A 24,613-nucleotide genomic window follows, 5' to 3' on the forward strand; every position below is an offset into this window, starting at 1 on the left:
GAGTCAATACTGTGTATTGGCTCCAAGGCAGAAGAGTGTTAAGGGCTAGGCAACGGGGGGGGGGGGAGGGTCAAGTGACTTGCCCAAGGTCACACAACTGGGAAGTGTCTGAGGCCAGATTTGAACCTAGGACCTCCCGTCTCTAGGCCTGGCTCTCAATCCACTGAGCTACCCAGCTGCCCCTCCCCCACTATATTTCTTAATGAAATCTGTTTGCATTATTTTTTGTCTCCTCTATTGTACTATTGTATTATTGATGGATATTCGGGCTCATAATCTACTAAAAGTCTCCAATCTCTTTTGGATTAACTTCTCTTTAGCCATGATTCCCCCATCTTTTACTTATGAAGTTGATTTTTTGAACCAAAGCATAAAACTATCAATCCTTATTAAACATTATCCTATTACATTTAGCCTTATCTTAAGGTCTTTTATGCATCTATACTCTGCCATTTATTATATTTTCTATGGCTTTTCCATTTGCAAATTTAATGATCATGCCATCTACATGTATATGTTAGTCATTGACAAAATTGTTTAGTAGCAAAAGGCCAAACACAGATCACTGGGACAACTTACTAGTATCTTCTTTCCAAGCTTGGATATAAAGGGTGTTCAAGGTAGACTAGAATTTCTGATGTAAGGGTTTGTTAAGCCTTTGGTCTGCTCTCCTTCTTCGGGGTCCACTTGCCACCCAGCTCTCACCTATGACTCCCAAAAGATATAGTGTGTACAGTGGCCAACCCTGGTAAATTATATTGGTAGGCAGGCTAAACCAGTTTGAGGATAACCAACAGGCCTCAGACTCATTGGTGAATGAGGGGTATGTCTACCCCAGGCATGGGAAGTCTTCCCTGGAAGAAGGGGCAGATGAGAACAATTTGTTCCAGTGGTCATTAAGGTGGTAGAAGTGGATTCTGTGATGTACTTAGAGCTCGGTTAGACATTGAAGAAGGTCTTCCTGAGGCATCCTGAGCCATCACCAGTCATTGTGACTTTGGAAGTGCCATTCTGATGACTCTGGAGAAGAAAATTAGGCTGACAGCTTTGTACAATTCTGCCTCACTTAAATCCAGTTAATGTTTGAGTCAGAAGACATCACCGTTGATGTCATTTTGGTTCTCTTTGAGTATGAAGGACAACGACCAACCAATCCTTCCTAGCCAAGAACCCATTAATGACTATTCTTTGGGTCTAGCTATTCGATCAATTCTAAATCAACACTATGACCTAGTGGAAAGTTCCCTGACATCAGAGTTAAAAGCCTTGACACATCCCAGCTCTGACACATTTGCCATTTGTATGCCCTTGGGCAAGTCACTTGCCCTTATTGGACTTCAATTTCTTCACCTATAAAAGGAGGGGGGTGGACTAGATGATCTCTGAGATCCCTTTCAGCTTTTAGTCTCTATCTTATTATCCTACATAATCTGCATTTTCCCCATCTAGTCTGAAAGTATAGCATAAAGAACTTTGTTCAATGTTTTTCTGACTTCTAGGAAAAGTATATCTACATTATTCTCCTGATGTGGCAGTAAAGGAAATGAAGTCAGCTTAGTGAGACCTATTCTTGATGAAGTCATGCTGACTCTGATCAGCGATTCCATTTCTAGGTGCTTACTAACCATCCCTTTGCCAATACATTCTAGAATTATGCCAGAAATGAAAGCCAAACCCACATCTTTTAAAAATCAGAAGACTATTTTGCCCTTTCCAGTCATGCAACACATTTCCCATTCGTCTTGATTCTGAAGATTACCGACAATGACTCAGTAATCACATCTGCCAGTTTTTTCCGTAACTAGAAGTGTAATTGGTCTGAGCTTTAGCATACCTGATGGTATTCTTATAGAACCATGCTATGCCTTTGTTTTTCTCTTCTGCAATCTGTCCTTCTATCTTCTATGTTTGTCTTAAAAAAGATTTAATTTGGTTGATGAATTTCCTGTGTTACCCACATTAGTTTCTTTAAATGAATGCTCCATTTCTTTCACCTTCACGGATCTTCTATTTCTATCTTCAGAGTATATTTAATTTCTCTGGGCTGAGTTCTGTTATAGTATTTTAGGTCATCCTATTCTATATAACCCCTCTCTGAACCCTTTGAACCTGCCTTCCCCAAATACAGGATTCATGTCAGACTATGATTGGCTTTCTTTTCTTCTGTAACAAATTCTGAAGACAGACTGGCTACTGCTTCTCAGGTTGCAAACATTTCCACTTTGGCAAACAAAGCAAAGATTTTGCTTGGCTAAACATGTTGTTCAAAATCTTAGCTTCTCCCTAACTTATTTTACATAACATCCTCTAGGGATACCCTTACCCAAGAAATTTTCCTTTGCTTTCCTCTTCTCATTTCTCTTTCTTTTGAGTATATTCTGATTTCTAATTCATGCTTTATGATCTCCATCTTTCTTTATTCTTTTTTTATTTTTAGAAAATTTTCCCATGGTTCCATGATTCATGTTCTTACTCTCCTCTCCACCCACCCCTCCCCAACCCCCTCACCCAGCACGCAATTCCACTGGTTTTTACATGTGTCATCAAACAAGATCTATTTCCATATTATTCATATTATTGATAAATTGCACTGGGATCTTTCTTTATTCTTTCTGACTCCTTCATGAAAATAATGTTTCTGGGATACCAAATTTGAATTCCTTCATTTATCCTATTCCTTTGGTAATTCATTTATACATCTTTTTCCATTTTTTTCTTCTTCTGTCTCTCACTCTTAGAAAGATCATTTCAAGAAGGAAGCATTGATTTGTGATGGAAGTCACTTTGAATCCTGAAAATGAGATCTAATCCCGTTCTCTGCTCTTTGCCATGATCGCCCACTACTCCTGGAGGGCAGCTAGATGGTGCAGCAGACAGTGCTAGATGTGGAATGGGGAACACCTGTGATCAAATATGGCTTCAGATACTTATTAACTTGGTGACCCTGGGCAAGCCATTTACCCTCTGCCTGCCTTAATTTCCTCAACTATAAAATGGGGATAATAATAGTAACTAACTCCCAGGATTGGGGCAGGTAGGTGGTATACTAGAAAGAATACTGGCCCTGGAATCAGGAAGATCTGGATTTAGATCTAGTTTCAGATACTTACTAGCTGTGTGACCCTGGGCAAGCCATTTACGTCTGCTTGCCTCAGTTTCCTCATCTGTAAAATGAGCTGGAGAAGAAAATGACAAGCCATTCCAAAATCTTTGCCAAGAAAACCCCAAATGGTGTCATGAAGTCAAACGTGTCTAATTGGCAGCTCCCACCCCCCACTACCCCAAACAAACAACAAGAACAACAAAAAAAATCTCCTAGGAACAAATGAGATAATATTTGTAAAGTGCTTTGAAAACATTAAAATGCTATAGAAATGCCTGCTATTATTACTCCTAGAGCTCTCCATCTCTGGTTCTATCTCCTTCCTTCCTGGAGACAACAAGGTGATGTAGTAGATAGAATGCTGGAGTCAGGAAGACCTGACTTCAAAACTGGCCTTTATTACTAACTTTGTGGCCCAGGCCAATCATTTAACTTCTGTTTGCCTCAATTTCCTCAACTGTAAAATGGAGATGATAACAGTACCTACCTCCCCGAGATAATATTTGAAAAGTGCTTAGCCTAGTGCCTGGCACATACCAGATACTATATAAAATCTTATTCTTTTCCCCTGCCAAAATGGGTGCTATTTGCCATTGGGAACTCATATGTCCCTTCTCTTGGAGCAGGAAACAGCTCTCAGAAAAGGTGGTCTCCTCCTATAAAAATACTCTTTCAGAAAAAACATCATAAGGTCCTTGTGTCTTGTTACAGACATATATCTCCCATCTTGGAACATTCTTTAGTTCTAACCTCAAATTTTCTTTTCCTTTCAAGGGAAAGACCTTGAAATTTTCTTAGCATGCAATCCTATTAGCCTCCTTACTTTCTTGCCTTTTTATTTATTTCATTTCTTTTAAATAAGTTACACTCTTACACATTCATATTCCAGTAATGCCCCTCTTCCCCACTTCATATTTCAGTGGTGACTCTAAGATCAAATTTATCTCTTTGCTTTAAGACCTTTTCTTATTTTACTTGTTAACTATACTTTGTACATTTTAAGCTAGATCTCTGAAGCAGTGGGTTTCCCTGGTAATTCCTTTCTTTTATTTTGCCTTCTGTGAGTTGTCATCTCTACTGCTATTTTTCCTATAATAACTACTTATGGCATCCTATATTATGACTGTTCTTTATATTATCTAGCTTAATATACATACATTTTCTTCTTTCTTCCTTTCCCCTCCTTTTGATAAGAGGTACAAGATTCTAGTGTAAATACACACACACACATAGATGTGTATTTTTACACATCTATCTATCTATCTATCTATCTATCTATCTATCTATCTATCTATCTGACTGTCTANATCTATCTATCTATCTATCTATCTATCTATCTATCTATCTATCTATCTATCTGTCTGACTGTCTATAAGTCTGTCTGTCTATCTATAAAATCTCCATTCACCTCTTTTTTGATCTCCATTATTTTAACATATGATGAAACTGTAGTTCAGGGTGCTGACATTACTTTCCAAGATCATAAAACAGAGTTGGATCTAGAACTGATATCTTGATTCAAGGCTCTTCTTATTCTGCTCTGCTATTGTTGTTCTGCAACCTCTAGAGAACCTAGGAGAGGAACCTTCCCTACTATGGACTTGATCCTTCTGAATTACTTTCTTATTAATCTCATTTCTGACCATTTATTCCAGTGCCTTCTTTCTGTTGATTATTTCCAGTTTTTTCCTGAACATATCTCATGTGCACATAATTATTTGCATGTTGTCTCCTCCATTAGACTGGGAGCTCCTTGAGAGCAGGGACTATCTTTTGTCTTTTTTTTTTTTTTATCTCCAAAGCTTAGCATGGTACCTTGTGCCTAATGGATGCTTTTTGACCACGTGCCCTTGGGCAAGTGACTTTGCATCTCTGAATTATGTTTTCTACTCATGCCTATCATGGTGTGGAAGTGATATTTTCAAAGGCTGAGTTCTGGAAGGTCTTAGCAAACTATTAAAGTTTTGAGTATAGTCTTAAGTCCAGTCTAGCTAAGGTTCATTACTAGTAGGTTGGCTTTAATGTGATGAATTCTTTTACCATGGGCAGCCATGAACCATAAAACAAAACAAGAACCAAAACCCTTAAGTTATAATGGGGATAAAGTTGAATTCTTGTGAACAAATTGCTTGTAAACTTTAAAGTGCTATGGAAAGTTAACATTACTATCACAGTTATTATTTTTATTCTCTTTATAGCAAACCGGACCCATCAGTGCCACCCTGGTGATGACTCGCCCTATCAAAGGGCCCCGGGACATCCAGCTGGACTTGGAAATGATCACTGTAAACACCGTCATCAACTTCAGGGGCAGCTCTGTCATCCGGCTGAGGATATATGTGTCACAGCATCCATTCTGAGGCCCAAGCTGGAGTTTTTAGCACTCCTACATGCCAGAAACAAAAGAGAAAAAAGAAAAAAAGAGAAAAAGGAACTTTATCCCTTTCCTGCTGAATGTTTCTCTCAGGAGTCAGTACTCACTGTTCTGACTCCAAAATCAGTATTATCCTGTTGACCTGCTGGTCTATGACACTCTGAGGGAAGCTCTGCCCCCATCCCCAGAAGTTTTTATGATACAAACATGTGGAAGTATATTATCATGTGGCTCCATTTGATGCCAATGGTGATTTTTAAAAATTTGGTTATTTCTGTCTTTTCTATTTGAATAGGTTTGGCCAGGGTATGATTATAATGCAAAGGACTGTGAACACCTTTCCTCTGCTCAGCCCTTCCCTTTTCTTCCCTCCCTTTCTTGTCTGGAGCTACAGTGCTGCTTTGCAATGGCCCCAAAGAACTGGTGGAGAATGCTGGGTGTAGTTAGTTTGCTATTGCATGTACTGAGAAGGCTATAAAAATCAGTTTGTGGCAGGATGTAAGCATTTTTATAGTTTGTTTCAAAACATGTCTGGAATTGTCAACCATAAAAGAAGTTTCACTTGTTCCTAACTTTGTCTTATGGATAAATCCTTTCTTGACTGTCTTGGGCCATTAAAAAAAAAGAATTTGGAATGGGGGATGTGAAGGTGGAATACAAATCTTTCAACATGTCCTTAAAAATTGATTTCATATTAAAATTTTCAAAACTCATTTTCGTATCCACTGTAGGATAGTATAAGATGATATAACTAACCTCAGTAATTTCAGGATTGGTGGTTCCAGGCCCCTGGTGTGAGGATTCCTTTTACAGATACAAAATATTTCACATGTTAACATATGGTCTTCATAAGATGCCTAGACTGAAAAAATTCATCATGTAATGACCAATCCTCCAGCAATCAACTTAATTATACTTATATAACTCTTTAATAGGGACAAAATACAACGGTCACAACAATTCTTTGAAGTACGGAGCCCAAGAAGTATTATTCCCATTTTATAGATGAGAAAACTAAGTCCAATGTAATGACCTCTCAGGTCATACAGTTAGTAAGAGACCAAGTCAAGACTCAAACCCAGGTCTTCTGAATCTAAGTCCAATTTCTACTATACCCCACTGTGTATCTTGGAAGGACCCATCAATCATACATTCTCTAGAATTATTATGCAAATAGGTTTGGGAGGCAGGGGACATCAACTCAGTTCAGTAAGAGAAAAATCTTCTGTACTTTATTCACTGTGACTTGCCCTTATGGATCAGCTGTAGTTCTACTTAAGCCCTAGTAACTAGGGCCTAGTTTTATGGGTAAGACAGAAAGATCATTGGACACTAGATATATATCTTATTTATGAGTTATGGAATTGCTATTTTCAAAAGTTTTTAGTGAGAAAGGAGAAACTAAACCTTCAGTTAGCCAATGTTTTTGTGTTGCCATTTAATGGATTGCCAAATCATTGGATTGAGAATTAGCCAATGGATTGTCACATCATTTCATCTCTCTGGGATTCTGTCATCTAATCTACAAAATGAAAGGGCTGAACTAGATCTCTAAGCTTCAAATACTATGATCCATTTTTTAAAAGGCAAATGTGCTTTCCAGTACCCTACATCATCTAGTGTGAGAATGAAACCAACTTTTATGAAAGGCCTTATTAAGACAGAAAATCTATCAAGTCCTTGCCACAAAGTATACTTGGGTGTTACTGAAGACTTCTTCAGTTAGTCATCCTACCAACAACATCCTTCCTGTTTATTAGAAATCTCAAGTTGGAGGTGGGTGCCAAGCATTTTTCTTCTCAGGTACTTCTTTGAGTCCTCCTAAAGGCTTCTAATCAATATGGTAGGGTGAAGTGGGAGGAGTGGGAAGTAAATGCTGCTGATTGAAGTCACAGGCTCAGGTTGTGGCACAGGATAAAGAAGGACTGGCATTTCCACTTCTAGTTGTTGTTTGATGGGCATGGTGATGGGCTGGGAATCCCCAAGGAAAGTTGGGAGTTTGGTGGTGGTGGCCAGTTTGGAGACTGGCCAGGTAAATCTTGGGATATTCTTTACAATCAAGTTGTTGGGGAGCACTGATTTGAGTTATTTTTATTGGTCAGTGAATTGATCAAGAAAATTTGTTGGGAGATAGATCTTATTGGTTTTAGAGCTGGAATGAACCTTAGAGATCATCTAGTAAACCCCCCTCATTTTACAAATGAAGAAACTGAGGCCCAGAGAGGATCAGGTCGACTAAAGATGACCCAAGTGGCAATTAGCAGCTCAGATACTGAAACCAGTATTCTATCTCTAAAGCGGATGAGATTTTCATTAGGCCATATTACTTCATGTGGGTATTTTGGAGAAGAACTAGAGAAAGCAGGGAGCCATCATGCCCAGCTCTCTTCACCTTCTACATAGATACTTTCCTTCCCCTGAGGAAGGATCCTTGTATGCCTTTTTATGAGAAAGGATGTCCACACTGCCTACCTGCTTTTATAGTCTTTTGTGGTTTTAAACTAAAAACAGGCACCTTCAAATTATTTCCATTCGCACTCATCTAGTCAAGTTCTACTGAAAAACAGAAAAACTGTTGAGAAAATCCCAGACCCACAGCCTGGAAAAGACACATTTTGTTTATTCACCATTTCATTCCACACACCCTGCTGTCTTTTGGTACAGCTCCATTGTCTAGACTCAGATCAGACTCACAGGCCCTTAGTGCTGGAAGGGACCAGAGAGCTCAGCTAATCCAAACCCTTTATTTTACAGAATAGGGAAATATGGGTAGAGCAGTAGAAAGAGCCTTTTCTCTGGAGTCAGAGAACTTGGGTTCAAGTCTCAGCTCTGATGCTTATTACCTATGTAACCTAATTGGCCAAGGCCAGTTTTTCTCATCTATAAAAAAAGAAGGGTGAATTAGATTACCTTGGAGATGCCTTTTACATCTTAGATTCATAAGGCCCAGATCCAAGACCAAAGTACAGTTGTGCCCATATGGATTCTTCTCTTCTGCACAAGCCAAACAGATCGGTGAGGAGAGGTTAGGGCATCAAATTTGGCTTCCATTTTGGACTGGTGCACTTTGTCACGGCTTTGTAGAAATCAAACCTGTACTGCTGAGTTCTTGAGCTTTTACACAATGGAAGGATCAGGTTTCATTTTGCTCCTGGAAAAAAAGGGGAAAAAAGACTGTGTCTTGGTGATTTAGAGACCCATTGGCCTCCAAGGTGCCATATTTGGAACTAAACTCAAACCTCTAGGGCTTGGATCTTGTTTGTTCACATCGAAATGTGGCACAGAACGACTCATAAAACCTTCAAAGACTCAAGGGGCTCCCTGGACATTAGATGGCTCTTTCAAAACAATGCTGTGATGAGTTAAGTGTAAATGAATCAGGAGCATGTGGATTCAATTTTCCTTAAAATACACTTGGGCTTAAAAATTAAAGGGGGAAAATGCTTGGGGCAACGTGTGCACAGTATTGCCAAACCCCAAACATTTGGGAAACAGTTCAAGAGGCTCAGATCATCCAACAAGCTGTTTGCTTCACCCACCCCTGGGGAAAAGTAGGATGTTGTTATTTTCACAAGATTGAAGATAAACTGATTTTGGGGGCAACAACATCGTCCTTCATCATGGAATCTAATGAGGGTTGCTCTCTATCAATTCTACAGACATAAATCTTCTACATTTGACCCCCACTCAGCCATTTCCTATGTAGATGGAATAGGATTGCCCTCCTCTCCATGCTCCTACTCTTCCTGAACAAAAGAATTTAGAATCACAGAAAATTAACTCTCCAGAGATTTTAGAGAACATCTCAGGGGTTTTGGCTTGGGGTCTGCGAACTTCTTTATAAAAATATTTTGACAACTGCTATTTCAATATAATTGGTTTATTTCATGCTTTTGTAAACATGATTCCGAGGAGTCCATAGACTTCACCAGACTGCCAAAGGGGTCTATGACACACAAAAAGTTATGAATCACTAATTCAGGCTGATTTCCTGACTTTTTCAGATGAGGATCTTGAAGGACAGGTGCCTGAGGTGAACATCTAGTTAGATCAAAGGAAACAACCCTTAAAAAAAGAAGAATAAAGAATTTGATTTTGAGGACAACAGTCAGTTTCTCCCAGACTATAATTTTGCATAGTGGTATACTCATCACAATGCTTTCTAAATAGAGCAAACCTCATCCACCTATTGATTCAAGTGTATAGGTAATAGACTTAGTCTTTAGGATGTTATTTTCCTTGTCTGTAAAATAATTTCATTTAGAAGTTTTGATTTTTTGTTACATGATCAGTACAGTTCAAATATGTCTTTGAGGCCTGCAAACAGGACTATTGTCTTGTAGCCTGAAAAAGAAATTAAGGAAAGTAGCATCAAATAGTGGGGAAAAATATTAGACAACGACACAGGAAAGGCCAAGCTTTGATTCCATCCATGTCACTGGCTAAATAACCTTGAGCAAATCATGTCTTCTCTCTGGGCCTTAGTTTCCTCCTCTATGAAATTATGGGACCAGACTAGAAACTATTGAAGATTTCTTTCACAGTCAAGCAATCTAGTGATCTATGAATCTATCCTAAAACATAGTGGTCATGTGGTGAGAAATAATATTTTGAAAAAAGCTTACTCTTTGTTTCCTTCTAATTAGGATGAAGACCTGTTTTGTAAAAGGCAGTTGTCATATATCACCTATCACATGTATATGCGGGTATGTGATTTGGGGTTTAGGCTTTAAAAAAATCGCTCTAAAGAGAAAATGAATAATATGGAAATAGGTATCAAGTGATAACATTTGTACAACCCAGTGGAATTGCTTGTTGGCTCTGGGAGGGGGGAGGGAATGAAAATGAATCATGTATACATGACAAAATATTTTAAAATAAAAAAAATTTTAAAAGACACTTGTCATAAACAAAAAATTTTATTAGGCAAAAGTCAAGGTGAAGGTAATCATTTCTCTCCCATTATGGTAAAAAAAAAACCGAAAGGGTAAGGGCCCTAGAAAATGAAATATTACTATAGGCAGCTTTATGAATATCACAAAGTGTATCATGTGGGCCACCATGTTTACTCACTAGAAGTTGAATGATTGTGCCAGTTTTGTTAGCTCCAGTAAAGGTTAGACATGACTAGAATAAACTATTAATAGAATAAAATATCACCGTATTGCCAAGGTTCCTTAAAGCCATAGATTTCTACATTTCTAGAACCCATGAAATAAATATCATATATTTCACTGAGTCTTAGACAATTAGTAATTGGAAGAGCCCTTAGGAAAGTGGTTCCCAAACTTTTTTGGCCTACCACCCCCTTTCCAGAAAAAAATATTACGTAGCCCCCTGGAAATTAATTTTTTTTATTTTAATAGCAATTTATAAGAAAAATAAATGCACCTGTGGCCATCACCCCCTCACTGGATTGCTGTAACACCCAGCAGGGGGCGGTGGCACCCACTTTGGGAATCACTGCCTTAGGATATGTTTGCATATAAAACATAGAATATTAGCAGTAGAAGAAGCATTCAAGATTATCCAGCCCTATCAGTTTTGAGGTGAGAAAATTATAATAGGGTTGTGGAGATGGTAGGATTTCATTTTAGACAGAGTGTGGGGAAACCCTTGTCTCCTTCACTCTAGCCATGTCGCCATTTTGTAAAACAACCATTACTAGAGTCAATTTGGCTTTTCATCTCCTTTTCTTTCTCTATTGACTTCCAGTCTTGAGGTTATTGTGGCAGCAAAGCCAGATGCAAATAGGAAATTGTTCAGCACATAATACCTAACAATAGGACAGGGACCATTTTCTCTCCTGAATGCTAAGTTCTGGGTCACAGAGAATGAGTACATTGAATCAGTACAGGAGATCTGACTTAGGAGAAAGCTCTGTTGAGGGAGGCCCTTTTAATCTGTTTTACTTATTCTTATTACTATTGCTCTCTAAAGAACTTTGCATTTGATGTTGGGAAATAAAGATTTGATGATTTTATTTTATTGTTGAGTAGGGGAACACATATTAAAATATTGATGTTTCAGGATAGAGTTTGTACCTCCCTGATACAGCAAATATCATTTGTTGTGAGATAGTGGAAGTGAATTGACTTCTAATATCTGCATAATGACAAACCTGGTTTTCTGAAGGTTTACTATTTTTTCTATATTTACCTCTCTGACCTTGAGCAAACCACTTACCCTGTTTGGGCCTTAGTTTCCTTGTCTTCAAAAGGATAGGAGTAAAGTGACTGATTTCTAAGATCCCTTCCAGATCCAAATCTGTGATCCCTATTATCCATGTGGCATTTTAAAAGACTATTAATGGCAGAATGGCCATCAACAAGGTGCCAATTGGTAGGGTGTGCCTGGGCTGACATTCCTTTATTTAACAATTTATTGCCGTCCTTTCTAGGATCCCTTGAGGTATTGGAAAGAACCCCAGAGGGGCAGCTAAGGAGCTCAGTGGATTAAGAGCTGGACATAGAGATGGGAGGTGTTGGGTTCAAATATTACCTCAGTCACTTCCTAGCTATATGACCCTGGGCAAGTCACCCAACCTCTATTTCCTAGCCCTTGTCACTCTTCTGTCTTGAAACCAATACCCAGTATTGATTCTAAGACAGAAGATAAGGGTATACAAGTTTGTGTTTTGTTTTTTTTTTTAAAGAAAAGAACTCCCAACCTATGAGCCTTCAGAGCAGAAAAGAAGGTACCAATATAAAACTGATCATTTTGCCAGGCTGAAGCAAAATATTTTTGTTTTACTAAAAGCTCATAGTGAGACCTCTTGATCCATAACTGCTCCCTAAGAAGTAATAACAGTCAGCAACTATCAGGGAAATGAATCCATTAAAAAGTGAACAGAAGTGTCAGCACAGGAACAGATTGTTAATGGACTTTGATACTGGAAACTATGTGTTGGCTGGCAATAGATAGCACTTTTTTCAGGTGGCTGGAATGCTGTTGAGCAATGATGGTAATCCAAAGGCAGTTGCACACAGATACAATTGCCAAGAGCATTGTGACACCTATTGACACACAAAAGATGTGGAATTATGCAACTGCCCCGCATTGGAGGCTTGAAAACAAAGCAAAGCCATGAGTGCTGCTTGGGTGTCAGTGAGTCACTGGATCGCTCAGTTCTACCTTGAAATAGATTTCAATTGGGGAATGAGAATTTTTTGTTTTGTTTTGCTTTGCTCTCTTCTTGGTTCTTTATATAAATTCTCTCTCTTTTTTTTTTTCAATACGCTACTCAGTTTTCATGAGCTTCTCCAGTCCTGGCTTTCTGCACATGATGGCTACTGTAATTTAAGCTAGTAAGTAGTTTGAGTTTTTCCAAGGCTTAGTATGCAAATCCTTTCTTAATTTCTATCTAGAATAGAGTTAGAATTGCTGTACTATTTATAAAGGGTCCATTGTCCTCTTGTGAAACTATGACTTAAAAGCTTTTACCAAAAAATAAAAATATCTTTTGAGCCAAAGTCAACGAAGTTAAAATGAGATTCTTTCGTGTTTAAACTTGGGTTTATTTTAGTATGCTATTCCTTTACCCTGACAATTATAGTGATGCCTTAGTGTATACATTTACCTCATCTCATTTGAAAAAAAGAAATGGAGATTCCCCTCTCAAGCTTTTTAGTTTCAGACAGGATCTCCCCCAACTCCATGTCTCCATTTTACCCCAAAGTGCTGAAAGACAGGAATTTTACAATATTCTTTATACGCTTATTTAGATCATAATCTGTTTTGTACACTTGTTCAGATCACAATCTGTTTCCTTTGAATAAAGTAAATGGTCCTTAAAGAAATTCTTCATATTCAAGGAGAGTAGCTAATTCACTCCTTTTGGATTTCCTTTCTACACTGTAGCACAGTAACTGATGACTAAGTTCTGATTTCTGAATTCTAATAAAAACTTATGTTGGAATACCCTCCTCTTTTCTGAGTACTTGTCCTTCAAGATTCAAGCATCTTATCCCTATTCCTCAATGTCCTGTAAAGTTCCTGAAGGTGGGGACCAGGTTTTATTCAAACTACACATCTCCCTTAGGTGCTTAATAAATATTTCTTGTTTAACCAGCAAGTGGATTTGCTAGAATTCAGAATTCAGAAGGAAGAATCAGATTTTGGGTCAGCTTGATGCTTGCCCTGGTGTTCCTGGTGTTTCACTGCACTGAGAAGAAGTACTGGGGATGTCAACTTTTTTTTTGTGATTTTCAGAGCCTGGACAACTTTCTTCTCCCCAAATCTGTCTATCTCTGAGTGCTTCCCCCCAGCTTGTTCTCAAGGGTATTTAAGTTACTGTGGATTTGCTCCAACAGAATCAGTTCTTTAACACCCACTTCTGGCAAATCTTATTTTCCCCTGGTATTTCTTACATTTTGCTGAATACTGACATGATTTTTTTTTCTAATGGAGCCATTTTTCCATTGGATTGGGCAGGCATACTTGGATACCAGGCATGCTTTTGCACTTGCCATTAAATCAATAGAGCAACAAAAATCAGAATAACAAAAAATACATACAATATAATAATATAATAAAATAAAATACATATAATAAAATAAAAAAATGGTTGAACATTAATAACTGCTACCGGATCCAAGTGACTCTTACAATAGTGCAAAGGCCATTCTGAACTCAGGTAGTTCTAGGAAAGGCATTTCTCAGTTTACTTAGCTTGCATGACCACTCCTAAGATTGAGCAAAGGAATATCAACAATACAACACAATCTACAACTGATATTCCATTTAGATTCAGTATTTAGGTAAAGATGCCAGAGTACTGAATTTAGGTCTCAATTTCTCCCGAGATTCAGAAACTTAGCACCATAGACTTAAAACAGGAATCATGCACTCTTGCAAAATGAAACCCCTCTAGATGTTGCTTTTCTTTTTCAGTATTCTCCATTTATTATTTTAGGATCTAGAGTTTAGTAGTATTATATTTAGTATTTAGAATTTTTAGTATTTTCTTTTTAATGTTTAGTAGTGTACATTTTATGATTCTAAATCTACTAAATACTAAATATTTAGTATTAGTATTTTTAGTACTTAGTAGTATACATCTTATCAATCTAAATATTTAGTGTTATTAGTATTTAGTATTCTATTTCGCATTAGTATTTTTAGTATTTAGTAGATAGATGCTGCAGGGATTTCCGACAGCTTCTCATCATGGCTAGTTTATATACGGATCTGGAACATTTCACTTAGCAAAAAATCCCAGCAAGGAGAGTTTGCATCATTCCATCTTGGCATTACCTTGTTTAAACTTCAAGAAGTCTTTGGGAGCTTTGGGAGGGTTGGGAGGAAGAGATAACGCGAATGGCAAAATATCAGAAAATAATTGTTAAAATTGTATGTGCATATAATCTGGAAAAAAAATAAAATAAAAAAATAGGAGCAGCTAGGTGGCTCCGTGGCTAGAGAGCCAGACCTGGAGACAGGGAGTCCTGAATTCAAATTTGACCTCATTCACTTCCTGGCTATGTGACTCTGGGCAAGTCACTTAACCCCAGTTGTCTACCCCTTACTGTTCTGCCTAGGAACAGATTCCTAGAATCAGTTATAAAAAAGGAGGTAAGAATTTTAAAATGCATAAATAAAAATAAAACAACTACCAAAAATTAAAAAAATAGAAACAATGATAGTGAATTGGAGATCTGAGGGTAAAGGGAATTGGGAATTAATTGGATCGTGGACAGATGGATTTGCAAGAGTAACTTTGGTCAAGATTTAGTCAACATAACCAGATATGCTGGTTATGAACATCTGGTTATTAGAGTAACAAAATCAAGTTGTTCACACACTTAGGAGCCTGAAATATGCATATTCATTGCAAATCCAATGTGAAGTCACTAGTGCCAGTAGTGCTATTTTGACAGTTATGTTATGGTCTATTAAGGGTTTGATCAGTATTTTGCTTTTTTCTGTTCTTTTGTAATTTCTTTGTGCTCCAGTAAAAGGTTGATTTTTGTTAGTTACCATATAGCACTGAGAATTGGTTTTTATTTTTAAAATTTCCATTTAGAAGATGTCAGTCTTTCAGATGAAATAGCTTTAACAATTTATTCAGTTTTGAATTTCCCTTTTTAATCTTTATTTTAGATTTTTTTCAGCTCTAAGGAAGCAACAGTAATGTGTTAGTTATGATAATACTGTTCATGTCTTTTTATAATCAGTATTTTTTCTTTGATGATTTTAAATGTTATTCCAGCAGAGTTCTATAGGTTTGGTGTTGGTCCTATTTTACTGTCTATAGTGCCTTTTAAGTTCAACATAGTCTCTAAGTTTATCTCTTTCACCAATGCCCATTTTATTTTTACTTTTTTTCTGATAGAGTGATTAGTAATTTTTGATCCACTCATTTTTATTTCACATATGTCTTTATGTCTTAGATGTATTTCTTATATATAGGAAATTGGGTTTTGTTTTCTTACCCATACTGACAACCTTTTTCTTTTACTGGATTGTTTAATCTATTCACATTTAAAGTTATTATTGTTCAGCTGGTCTGAAGTTTTCCTTCATTTATTTATTTTACCTTGATTTTATCTCTGTCCTCTTTTTAAGGCAGTATTTTATCCCTATAATTAGTTTTGTTTACATTGCTTTGATGCCAGCCTATTCCCACAACCCCTCCTCCCAATTCCTGTCCCTCTGCTCCACCTCAAGTTCTTTGAATTTAAATTGCTAAATAAAAAGAAAACAATGATTATTTTCCTTTTTCTCCTCTATTCATCCTTTTCTTTCCATACATACTTTAGTGTATGGTGCAAAATTGTCTCTCTCCTTCCTTTCCTCCTCCTTAGTTTAAGTCATATTCTTTTGCAGTACCCTTTCCCCAAAACTTTTTCAATTGCTTTTTCCTTTTCCTTGTTTATTTTCTTTTCATTGTTCCAGAGGCAGTGAAAGGCTTCAGCCATAGAACCCTGCTCCTGCAGTCAGAATGACCTGATATTTCATTCTTTTCTCTGATTCTTTGTGACTGAAGAGTAGTTGTTGTTAAGTCATTTCAGTTGTGTACAACTCTTTGTGACCCTATTTGGGTCATCAAGAGTCCCTTAAAGTTGTTCTGGATCCTTGCCTTGTTGTTAATAGTTAAACCATTCACAGTTGATCATCATACATTACTATTGTTACAATGTACAGCATTTTCCTGATTCTGCTCACTTCACTTTGTATCACTTACTATAAGTTTTTCCAGGTTTTTTTGTGATTATCTTTGTCATTTCTTATGGCATAATAGTATTCCAATACAAGCAAACACTCCAACTTGTTCAGCCATTCTCCAACTGATGGACATCCTTTCATTTTCTAGCTTTTTGCCACCACAAAAAGAGCTGTTATAAATATTTTTACAGGTAGATTCTTTTCCCCTATCTTGAATCTTTTCGGGAAACAGACATAATAATGATATTATTGGGTCAAAGGGTAAGCACAGTTTGATGGTATTTTGGCTATGGTTCCAGATTTCTCTCCAGAATAGTTGTATAAGTTCCACAGCTCCACCAACAATGTGTTATTGTCTTGATTTTTCCATGTCTCCTCCAGCATGTATAATTTCCTTTCCTTTCCTTTCCTTTCCTTTCCTTTCCTTTCCTTTCCTTTCCATCATGTTAGCCAATCTGATGGGTATGAGGTGATACCTCAGAGTTGTTTTAATTTGCATCTCTCAAATAAATAGTGATTTGGAGCATTTTCCCATATGACAATATATGATTTTGATTTCTTCATCTGAGAACTGCCTGTTCTTCTCCTTTGATCATTTGACCATTTGTCAGCTGAGAAATGCTTTGTATTCTTATAAATTTGACTCAGTTGGCTATAAACCTGGGAAATGAAGTCTTTGACAGAGAGATTTACTATAAAGATTTTCCCCCCAGTTTGTTGTTTGCTTTTTAATCTTGTTGCATTGCTTTTGTTTATGTAGAAACTTTTTCATTTAATATAGTCTTAAGTTATCTATATAATTCTTTCTTTATTCACAGGTCTGAGAGATAAACTATTTATGCTCCCCTAATTTGTTTTATGGTATCATTCTTTATTTCTAAAGCAGGTATCTATTTTGGCTTTTCCTTGGTACATAGCATGAGGTATTTGTTTTATGACTAATTTCTGCCATATTGTTTTCCAGTTTTCCTAGCAACTTTTGTCAAATAGTGAGTTCTTCCAAAAGCTTGCATCTTTGGGGTTGTCAAACATTAGATTACTATGGTAATTTAACATTGCATGTGGGGGCAACAAGGTGACTCAGAGGATTTGAGAGTCAGACCTAGAGACAGGAAGTCTTGGGTTCAAATATGACCTCAGACATTTCCTAACTGTATGACCCTGATCAAGTCACTTAACCTTTATTGCCTAGCCCTCATTATTCTTCTGACTTATTGATTCTAAGACAGAAAGTAAGGGTTAAAAACATGTAGAATACCTAATCTATTCCACTGGTCCTCATTCTCTTTCTTAGCTACTACCAGATTGCTTTGATGGTTTCCACTTTATAATATAGTTTGAGATCTGGTACAGCAAATTCCTTCTTTTTTCACTATTTCCTTTAATATTTAAGGCCTTTTGCTCTTCTTTTTGCTTTTCCTTACTCTATGAGTTAATTTTTGGGTAGCTTGATTGACATAGCCGTAAAAAATTTAATTAATTTAGGAAAAATTGTCATTTTTATTTTATTGGTTCAGCCAACGAATGAACAATTAATGTTTTTCCAATCATTTAGATCATTTTCTTTATGTGAAAAGTATTTTGTAGTTGGAGAATTCATGTTTTTTTAATAATAGATTTTTATTTCTATCTTTTTTTACATTTTCTAAAATTTCCTTTGCATTCACATCCCTATTTTCCCTCAGAGATTGATTCCTTAATAACAAAGAACATTTTAAAAAGGAAGAAAAGGGGAAAATGCAGCAAAAATGAATAACACAATGGAAAAAATTTATATTAGAAGCAATGTTCCCTCCACAACCATGAGTGCCTGGCAGCTGTTGGGGAATATATATTTTTATATTTGTTTTTGAGGGCCAAGGTTGTCCTTTTTAATTTCATAATATTGTTTCCTTTGTTTGGTGGTGGTTGTTCTTTTCATTTTAATTGTTTTAAGTGATTAAGTATGTCATTTTTTTGGAGCTCTATTTACTTTACTCTGCATCATGTCGTGTTGGTTTTCCATGCTTTTTGGTGTATGTAGATCCTTTATTTTTGTCAGTGAGCTACTTAGGAATATATGCTGGTCAAAAGGTCAGGAACTTTTAATTTATTTGTCTAATTCCAAATTATTTCCTACAAAGTTGCACTAGTTTACAGTTCTACCACCAAAGAATTAATATACCTGTCTTTCTACAACCCTTCTGACACTAACAAATCATATCTTTCACCATATTTTCCAATTTTCTAGGTATAAATTCTGGATTATTTTTATTAGCTTTCTTTTATAATTAATGATATGGAGAATACTGAAAATATGGTTGTTAAAAGTTTATGATTGTTCTATTGATAACTATAAAAATAATAATGATATGACATCTTTTCATCTTCTGAAAGTTTTATTAGAGAATACTTTTTAACATATTTGTTATTTTTCTATATATCTTGGTTATTAAACTCTCATCAGGTATATTTAACACATTTTCTCTCAGTTGGCTGATTTCCTTTTTATCCTGAATGCTATGATATTTTTTTGAGCAAACATTTTCAATTTATCATAATGAAAATGATAATTTTTTTCTTTTGTAATTGCTTCTATTCCTTGACGAAGAATTCATCCCCTATTTGTAGTTTAAAAATGTTTATGATCTACTTCTCTTCTTCTATTTTTTACAGTGTGATCATTAATCATCAATGATCAAAATAATATTTGTAAAGCACTTAGCACTCATTGCCAGAGCAAGTACTACATAAATGCTTATTTCCTTCCTTTTCATTATGGAAGGCCACATATGCTTTTAAGTTGTATTATGAAAAATGATGCAAGATCTTGGGGTAAGGCCAATTTTTGCTGGATTTCTTTTCAGTTTTACCAGCCATTCATGTCAAATAAGTAATTATTTCCAAGGTAATTTATGTTTTTCAGACTTATTAAACATTCCGTTATTAATTTCAATTATTTCTGATTTTTCTTTGTCTGGTTTGTTCCATTCAATTATTTTTTGTATTTTTTAACCCCCCAAATGACATGTAAAAACAGTTTCCAAAATTTTAAAAAGAATTTTGAGTCTCAAATTCTCTCCTTCCCTCCCTCTCAATCCCCATTCTCCTTGAGATGGCAAGCAATCTCTTTTAGATTTTACAAGTTGCAATCATGTAAAACATTTCCCCATATTAATTTTTTCATGGAAGAAAAATATTAAGAAAATGAAAAAGGTTTGCTTTGGTTTGGATTCAAACTCCATTCTTTTTCTCTGAAAGTAGATTAATTTTTTTTTTTTTATCACAAGTCCTTTGGGATAGTTTTAGATCATTGTCTTGCTGACAATAGTTGTTATTCACAATTGTTCATTGTAAAGTATTCTTGTCACCATACGAAGTGCTCCTGGTTCTTCTTATTTCACTGTTTCAGTTTATTTAAGTCTTTCCAGGTTTTTCTGAGCTCTTCCTTCTTGTCATTTCTTATAGCACAATGATATTCCATCACAATCATATACTATAACTTACTCAGTCATTTCCCAATTGATGTGTATCTTCTCACTTTCCAAATCTTTGCCCTGCTAAAAATAACTGCTTGTTTTTTTGTTTTTGTTTTTGTTTTTTTGTACATATAGGCCTCTTTCCTTTTTTTTTTAAATCTCTTTGGAATAAAATGGCATTGCTGGGTCAAAGGATATTTACTGTTTTATAGGTCTTTGTGCATAGTTCCAAATTGCTCTCCTGGATGATTGAATCAGTTCGCAACTCTCCCAACCATGCATTTGTATCCCAGATTTCCTATATCCCCTGCACCTTTTGTCATTTTCCTTTTCTGACATAATATCCAATCTGATAGGTGTGGGGTGGTACCTCAGAATTGTTTTAATTTGCATTTCTCTAATTAGTGGTGATTTAGAACATTTTTTACACAACTATAGTTAGCTTTAATTGCTTGTTTGAGAACTGTCTGTTTATATCCTTTGACCATTTATCAATTGAGGAATAACTTGTATTCTTATATATTCAAATCACTTCAGTATATATTTGAGAAATGAGGTCTTTATTACAGAGAGTTGTAAGATTTTTTTTTGCACCATTATAATTATCCTTCTGTTTATCCTTCTTTAGTTTCTGACCTCCACCTCCTCCAATTTGTCCTCTTTTCTATCAGCTCCACCTTTCTTCTCTTATCCCCTTCCCCTCCTACTTTCCTATAGGGTAAGAGCCTTCTGTACCCAATTGACTGTGTATGTTCTTCCCTTATTGAGCCAATTCTGCTGAGAGTAAGGTTCACATGCTCTCTTCCCCACCTCCCCTATCTTTGCCTCCATTGCTCTTTCATGCCTCTTTAATGTGCACTAATTTACCTCATTCTATTTTTCCCTTCCCCCTTCTCTCAATGTATTCCTTTTTCACATGCCTTAATTTTTAAAATTAAAAAAAATTTTTATATCATCTCATTATATTCAACTCACATTCTTGCCCTCTTTCTATGTATATTTCTTCTAACTGCCCAAATATGACAAAATTCTTTTGAGTTAAAAGAATGATTTCCCCATGAAGGAATATATAGTTTATATTAAAAGAATGTCTTTTGATTTCTTTCTTGTTTATCTTTTTATGCTACTCTTGAATCTTGTAACTTAGAGTCAAATTTCCCATTCACCTCAGGTCTTTTCATCAGCAATGTTTGAAAGTCCACTGTTTCACTGAGTAGCCATTTCCCCCTACCTCTCAAAGGATTATGCCCAGTTTGGCTGGGTGATTCTTAATTGAAGTCCTAACTCCTTTGCCTCCTTTTGGAATATCACTCTCCAGCCCATTGATCCTTTAATGTAGAAGCTGCTGAGTCTTGTGTTATCCTGACTGTGGCTCTATGATATTTAAATTGTTTCTTTTTGGCTGCTTGCAATATTTTCGCCACTGTTGATATATAACTGTACATGGTAAGTTCTGATAATATATTTCTTCTGTTCTTATTGGGACTTTTCTTTGCTTATTTTTTTATTTTGTGGATTTAATATGCTTTCCTCTTTTTGTGAATCAAGTTAGACTCATTTTGTCTTTTCAAAGAAGTAGGTTTTAGTTTTGTATATGCGTTTTATAATCCTGTTGCTTTCCAATTTATATATTTCTTTAATTTTTAAGATTTCCTCCTTTTTACTTATTTTGGGTTTCTTTTTTGTTGAGTTTCTAAATTTTTAAATGCATATTCATTTCATTGTTTTTCTATTTTCTTACTGTATTTTATTCAGGAAATAATTTTTCCTCTGGTATTTGCTTTACCTGCAGAAATTTTTGCATGTTGTCCCACTATCTTCACTGTCCTTCACATAATACTAATAAAAACAAAGGTAATTATCGATTAAAATAATAATGATGTTAATTATTATTATTTCTATGATTTGTTTTTTAAAGTTTGTTAGTTATGACAATTATTTAGACCTAAATGTATATGACTTTTGTTTGTCCTCCCTGAAATGAAAACTTTTTGTTGCTCCATGGTTTATTAAAGATGTGATTAGCGTTTCTGTACTTTTCTGATCATTTGCATTTCTCTGTGCCCTAATACATAGTCGAAAGTTGTAGAAATGCTGTGGGCTAGAAAAATATGTATATTCTTTAGTACTCTGTAAGAGAAAGAGTAAAATTTTAGCTTTAAATTCTTCTAAAATTTGTTCAATTTTCTCTTTTCCCTATTGCTTATCTTTGTTAGATTTGCTCATGTCTATAGGAGAATCATTAAAATCTCCTACTTTTTTGGTTACTACATTTATCTTTTGCAATTTATTTTTCCTTTACATATTTAGATGCAAAGCCATCTGGTGCATATAAGTTTAATACTGATATTTGTTAATTGTTGATGTTTCTTTTAATCTTCATATAATTTTATTCCTTGTTTGTTTTTGCTATCTGACAGAAAGATTGCATCTTCTGCTTTAATGAATTCATCTGATGCATAGAAAATATTTAGTCTAGACATATCTTTGATTTACAAGTATGTTTCTCATAAGCAACAGATTGTGGGGTTTTGTTTTCTTATCCAATTTGTCAATTTCTTGTTTGATTGGATTGTTTAATCCATTCACATTTAATGAAGAAAGTTGGGTTTTTTCTTCCATTTGTGTCTCTAAAATTTTTATCAATTAGAATTCTTTTGCTCTCCAAACTCTTTAAGTTAAAACGTTGTCCCTACAATTAATTTTGCTTATTTTGACGCAACCGTATTCCCACAGGCTCTCTGCCTTTTCTTTAGTCCTCCCCTCCAATTTGTCATCCTTTACCCTAGTTTTAGAAGTTTACTAATCTTTTTGATTTCTTTCTTTTTAGTTATCCAATTCTTCCCCTCTTCCTCCTACACTCCTTTCCTCTCTCAGTTAAGTGATTATAGATAGATCTCCACTATGCAAATTAGACTTTATATATAAAGAAGTCTAAAAGAAATGTGCATTTCCTAAAAATTCCCATTTATGTTAACTTTCCTGTCCAGTACTGGGTGCCCACCCAAAACAAACAAACAAACAAACAAACAAAACCCCCTCCCATGTAAAAACAGAAGATGGAACTAGAGAAGAGACCATTATTTCCACCACTGCTAGGTCTTGAGCATTAAGGGAGGAGACCTTTGTCCTGCTCTGCCCACCAGCCTCTCTGTCTGAGGGTCTCCCATCTATCTTTGTTCTTCTACCAGGTTCTGGCCAAGACCCATTGGCTGGCCCTACCTCTATATTTTCTTCCTCCTGTTTCCTGGCTGCTTCTCTCCATGGCTCCCTCTCTTCCCCAAGATGGATTCGCATGACAAAGAAGTCTTCAGAATGATCCCCTTACATAAAGCTAGAACTGCCTGTTCAGAGTTCAAGTCTCTCTTATTTTGTTCTCTTTCAAATTCTTTCACATATAAGGCATTTTTTTCAAAGGAGAATTTCTTTAATTTCTATGTATTAATTCCCTTCTCTTTTTGTCTGTTCTGGACTTTCAATCTTTAATTCGTGGTCCATCTTGTTCTTTTTTTTTTATTCCTTCATTTCTTTAGGTTCCTCATAGAATTTAAACTTTTGAAGTATCAAGTTTGAGCTGCCTGTCCTAGCCAATTTAATGTTACTTCTTTTGTAGATTTTTGGCAATTTTTTTGAATTGCATTTTGTTTGCTTTTATTTTTCAAAATATATATTTCCATTTCCTTCTGTTATTTTCAGTGGATGCAGAATAGTCACTTATATTTTATTTGGATTTCCTTTTCTTTATATTTGAAGTTAGTTTCTTGGAGTTTGAATTGAAGGATTTTTTTCTCCTAGAGACACTGTGCATTCTTTTAATTGGTATCTTATTTTCTGTATCCAAAGGTTATGAGCAGTTTTCTTGTATTATTTCTCATATTATGGCCTTCAGGTATTTGATTTTTCATATTCTTCTGGAAGACCTTCAGTCTTTAATTTGTCTCTCTTAGGGGAAAATATTCAAAATAAGAGTAAAAAAATAAAAATAAAAAAATTTGTCTCTCTGCATTCTGTTTTTGAGATCAATGTCTTTTGCTTCTATTATAGTTCATGTGTTCTGTGAGCATTATTGTCTTTTACTTCTCTTCTATCAGATGGTTTTTAACTTCAGCATATTTGTATGCTCTGCTCATTTATATGCTTGTATAGTTTTTAATTAAATTTTCTTCCTTTTGAAATCTTTAGTTGTTTTAGCCTTTTCCTGAATCTTCCCCTTTCACTTGTGAATTCTTTCCCTTTGATGATGGGTATATATACCCAGGGCTAGATGAAATCCTGCCTTTATCTCCATCGATGTTGGGAAATTTACTTTCGAAGTCCTTGATCTATGTTTCAGGCTGCTTCATCTGGAGAAATAGAATGGACTCCAGGTTGATTTCTGACCATTTTATCTCGAGTTCATTGAAGCCAGGTATGTTGGATCCTGCCCACATCCTCTGTGTCACTTCTCTGGCTAGGTTAAACCAATATTTGCTGTTTTTGTCAAAGTTGTTCGAGGACAGAGTTTCTTTAGTT

The 24,613-nt window shown here is 35.7% G+C and overlaps 1 protein-coding gene across 2 annotated transcripts in view; it reads left to right on the forward strand.

The window, feature by feature from the left end:
- Positions 1-6,194, forward strand: part of FBLN5 (fibulin 5) — a 151,352-nt gene extending 145,158 nt beyond the window's left edge. For both annotated transcript variants that reach the window (XM_044665044.1, XM_044665043.1), the window contains exon 11: positions 5,302-6,194. In XM_044665044.1, coding sequence (XP_044520979.1) covers positions 5,302-5,463 — 162 coding nt within the window. In that variant the 3' untranslated portion in view covers positions 5,464-6,194. The remainder of the gene's footprint in view (positions 1-5,301) is intronic.
- The last annotated feature ends 18,419 nt before the right edge of the window (positions 6,195-24,613 follow it).

Source organism: Gracilinanus agilis, chromosome 2, assembly GCF_016433145.1.
Source record: "Gracilinanus agilis isolate LMUSP501 chromosome 2, AgileGrace, whole genome shotgun sequence".
Taxonomy (NCBI): Eukaryota; Metazoa; Chordata; class Mammalia; order Didelphimorphia; family Didelphidae; genus Gracilinanus; species Gracilinanus agilis.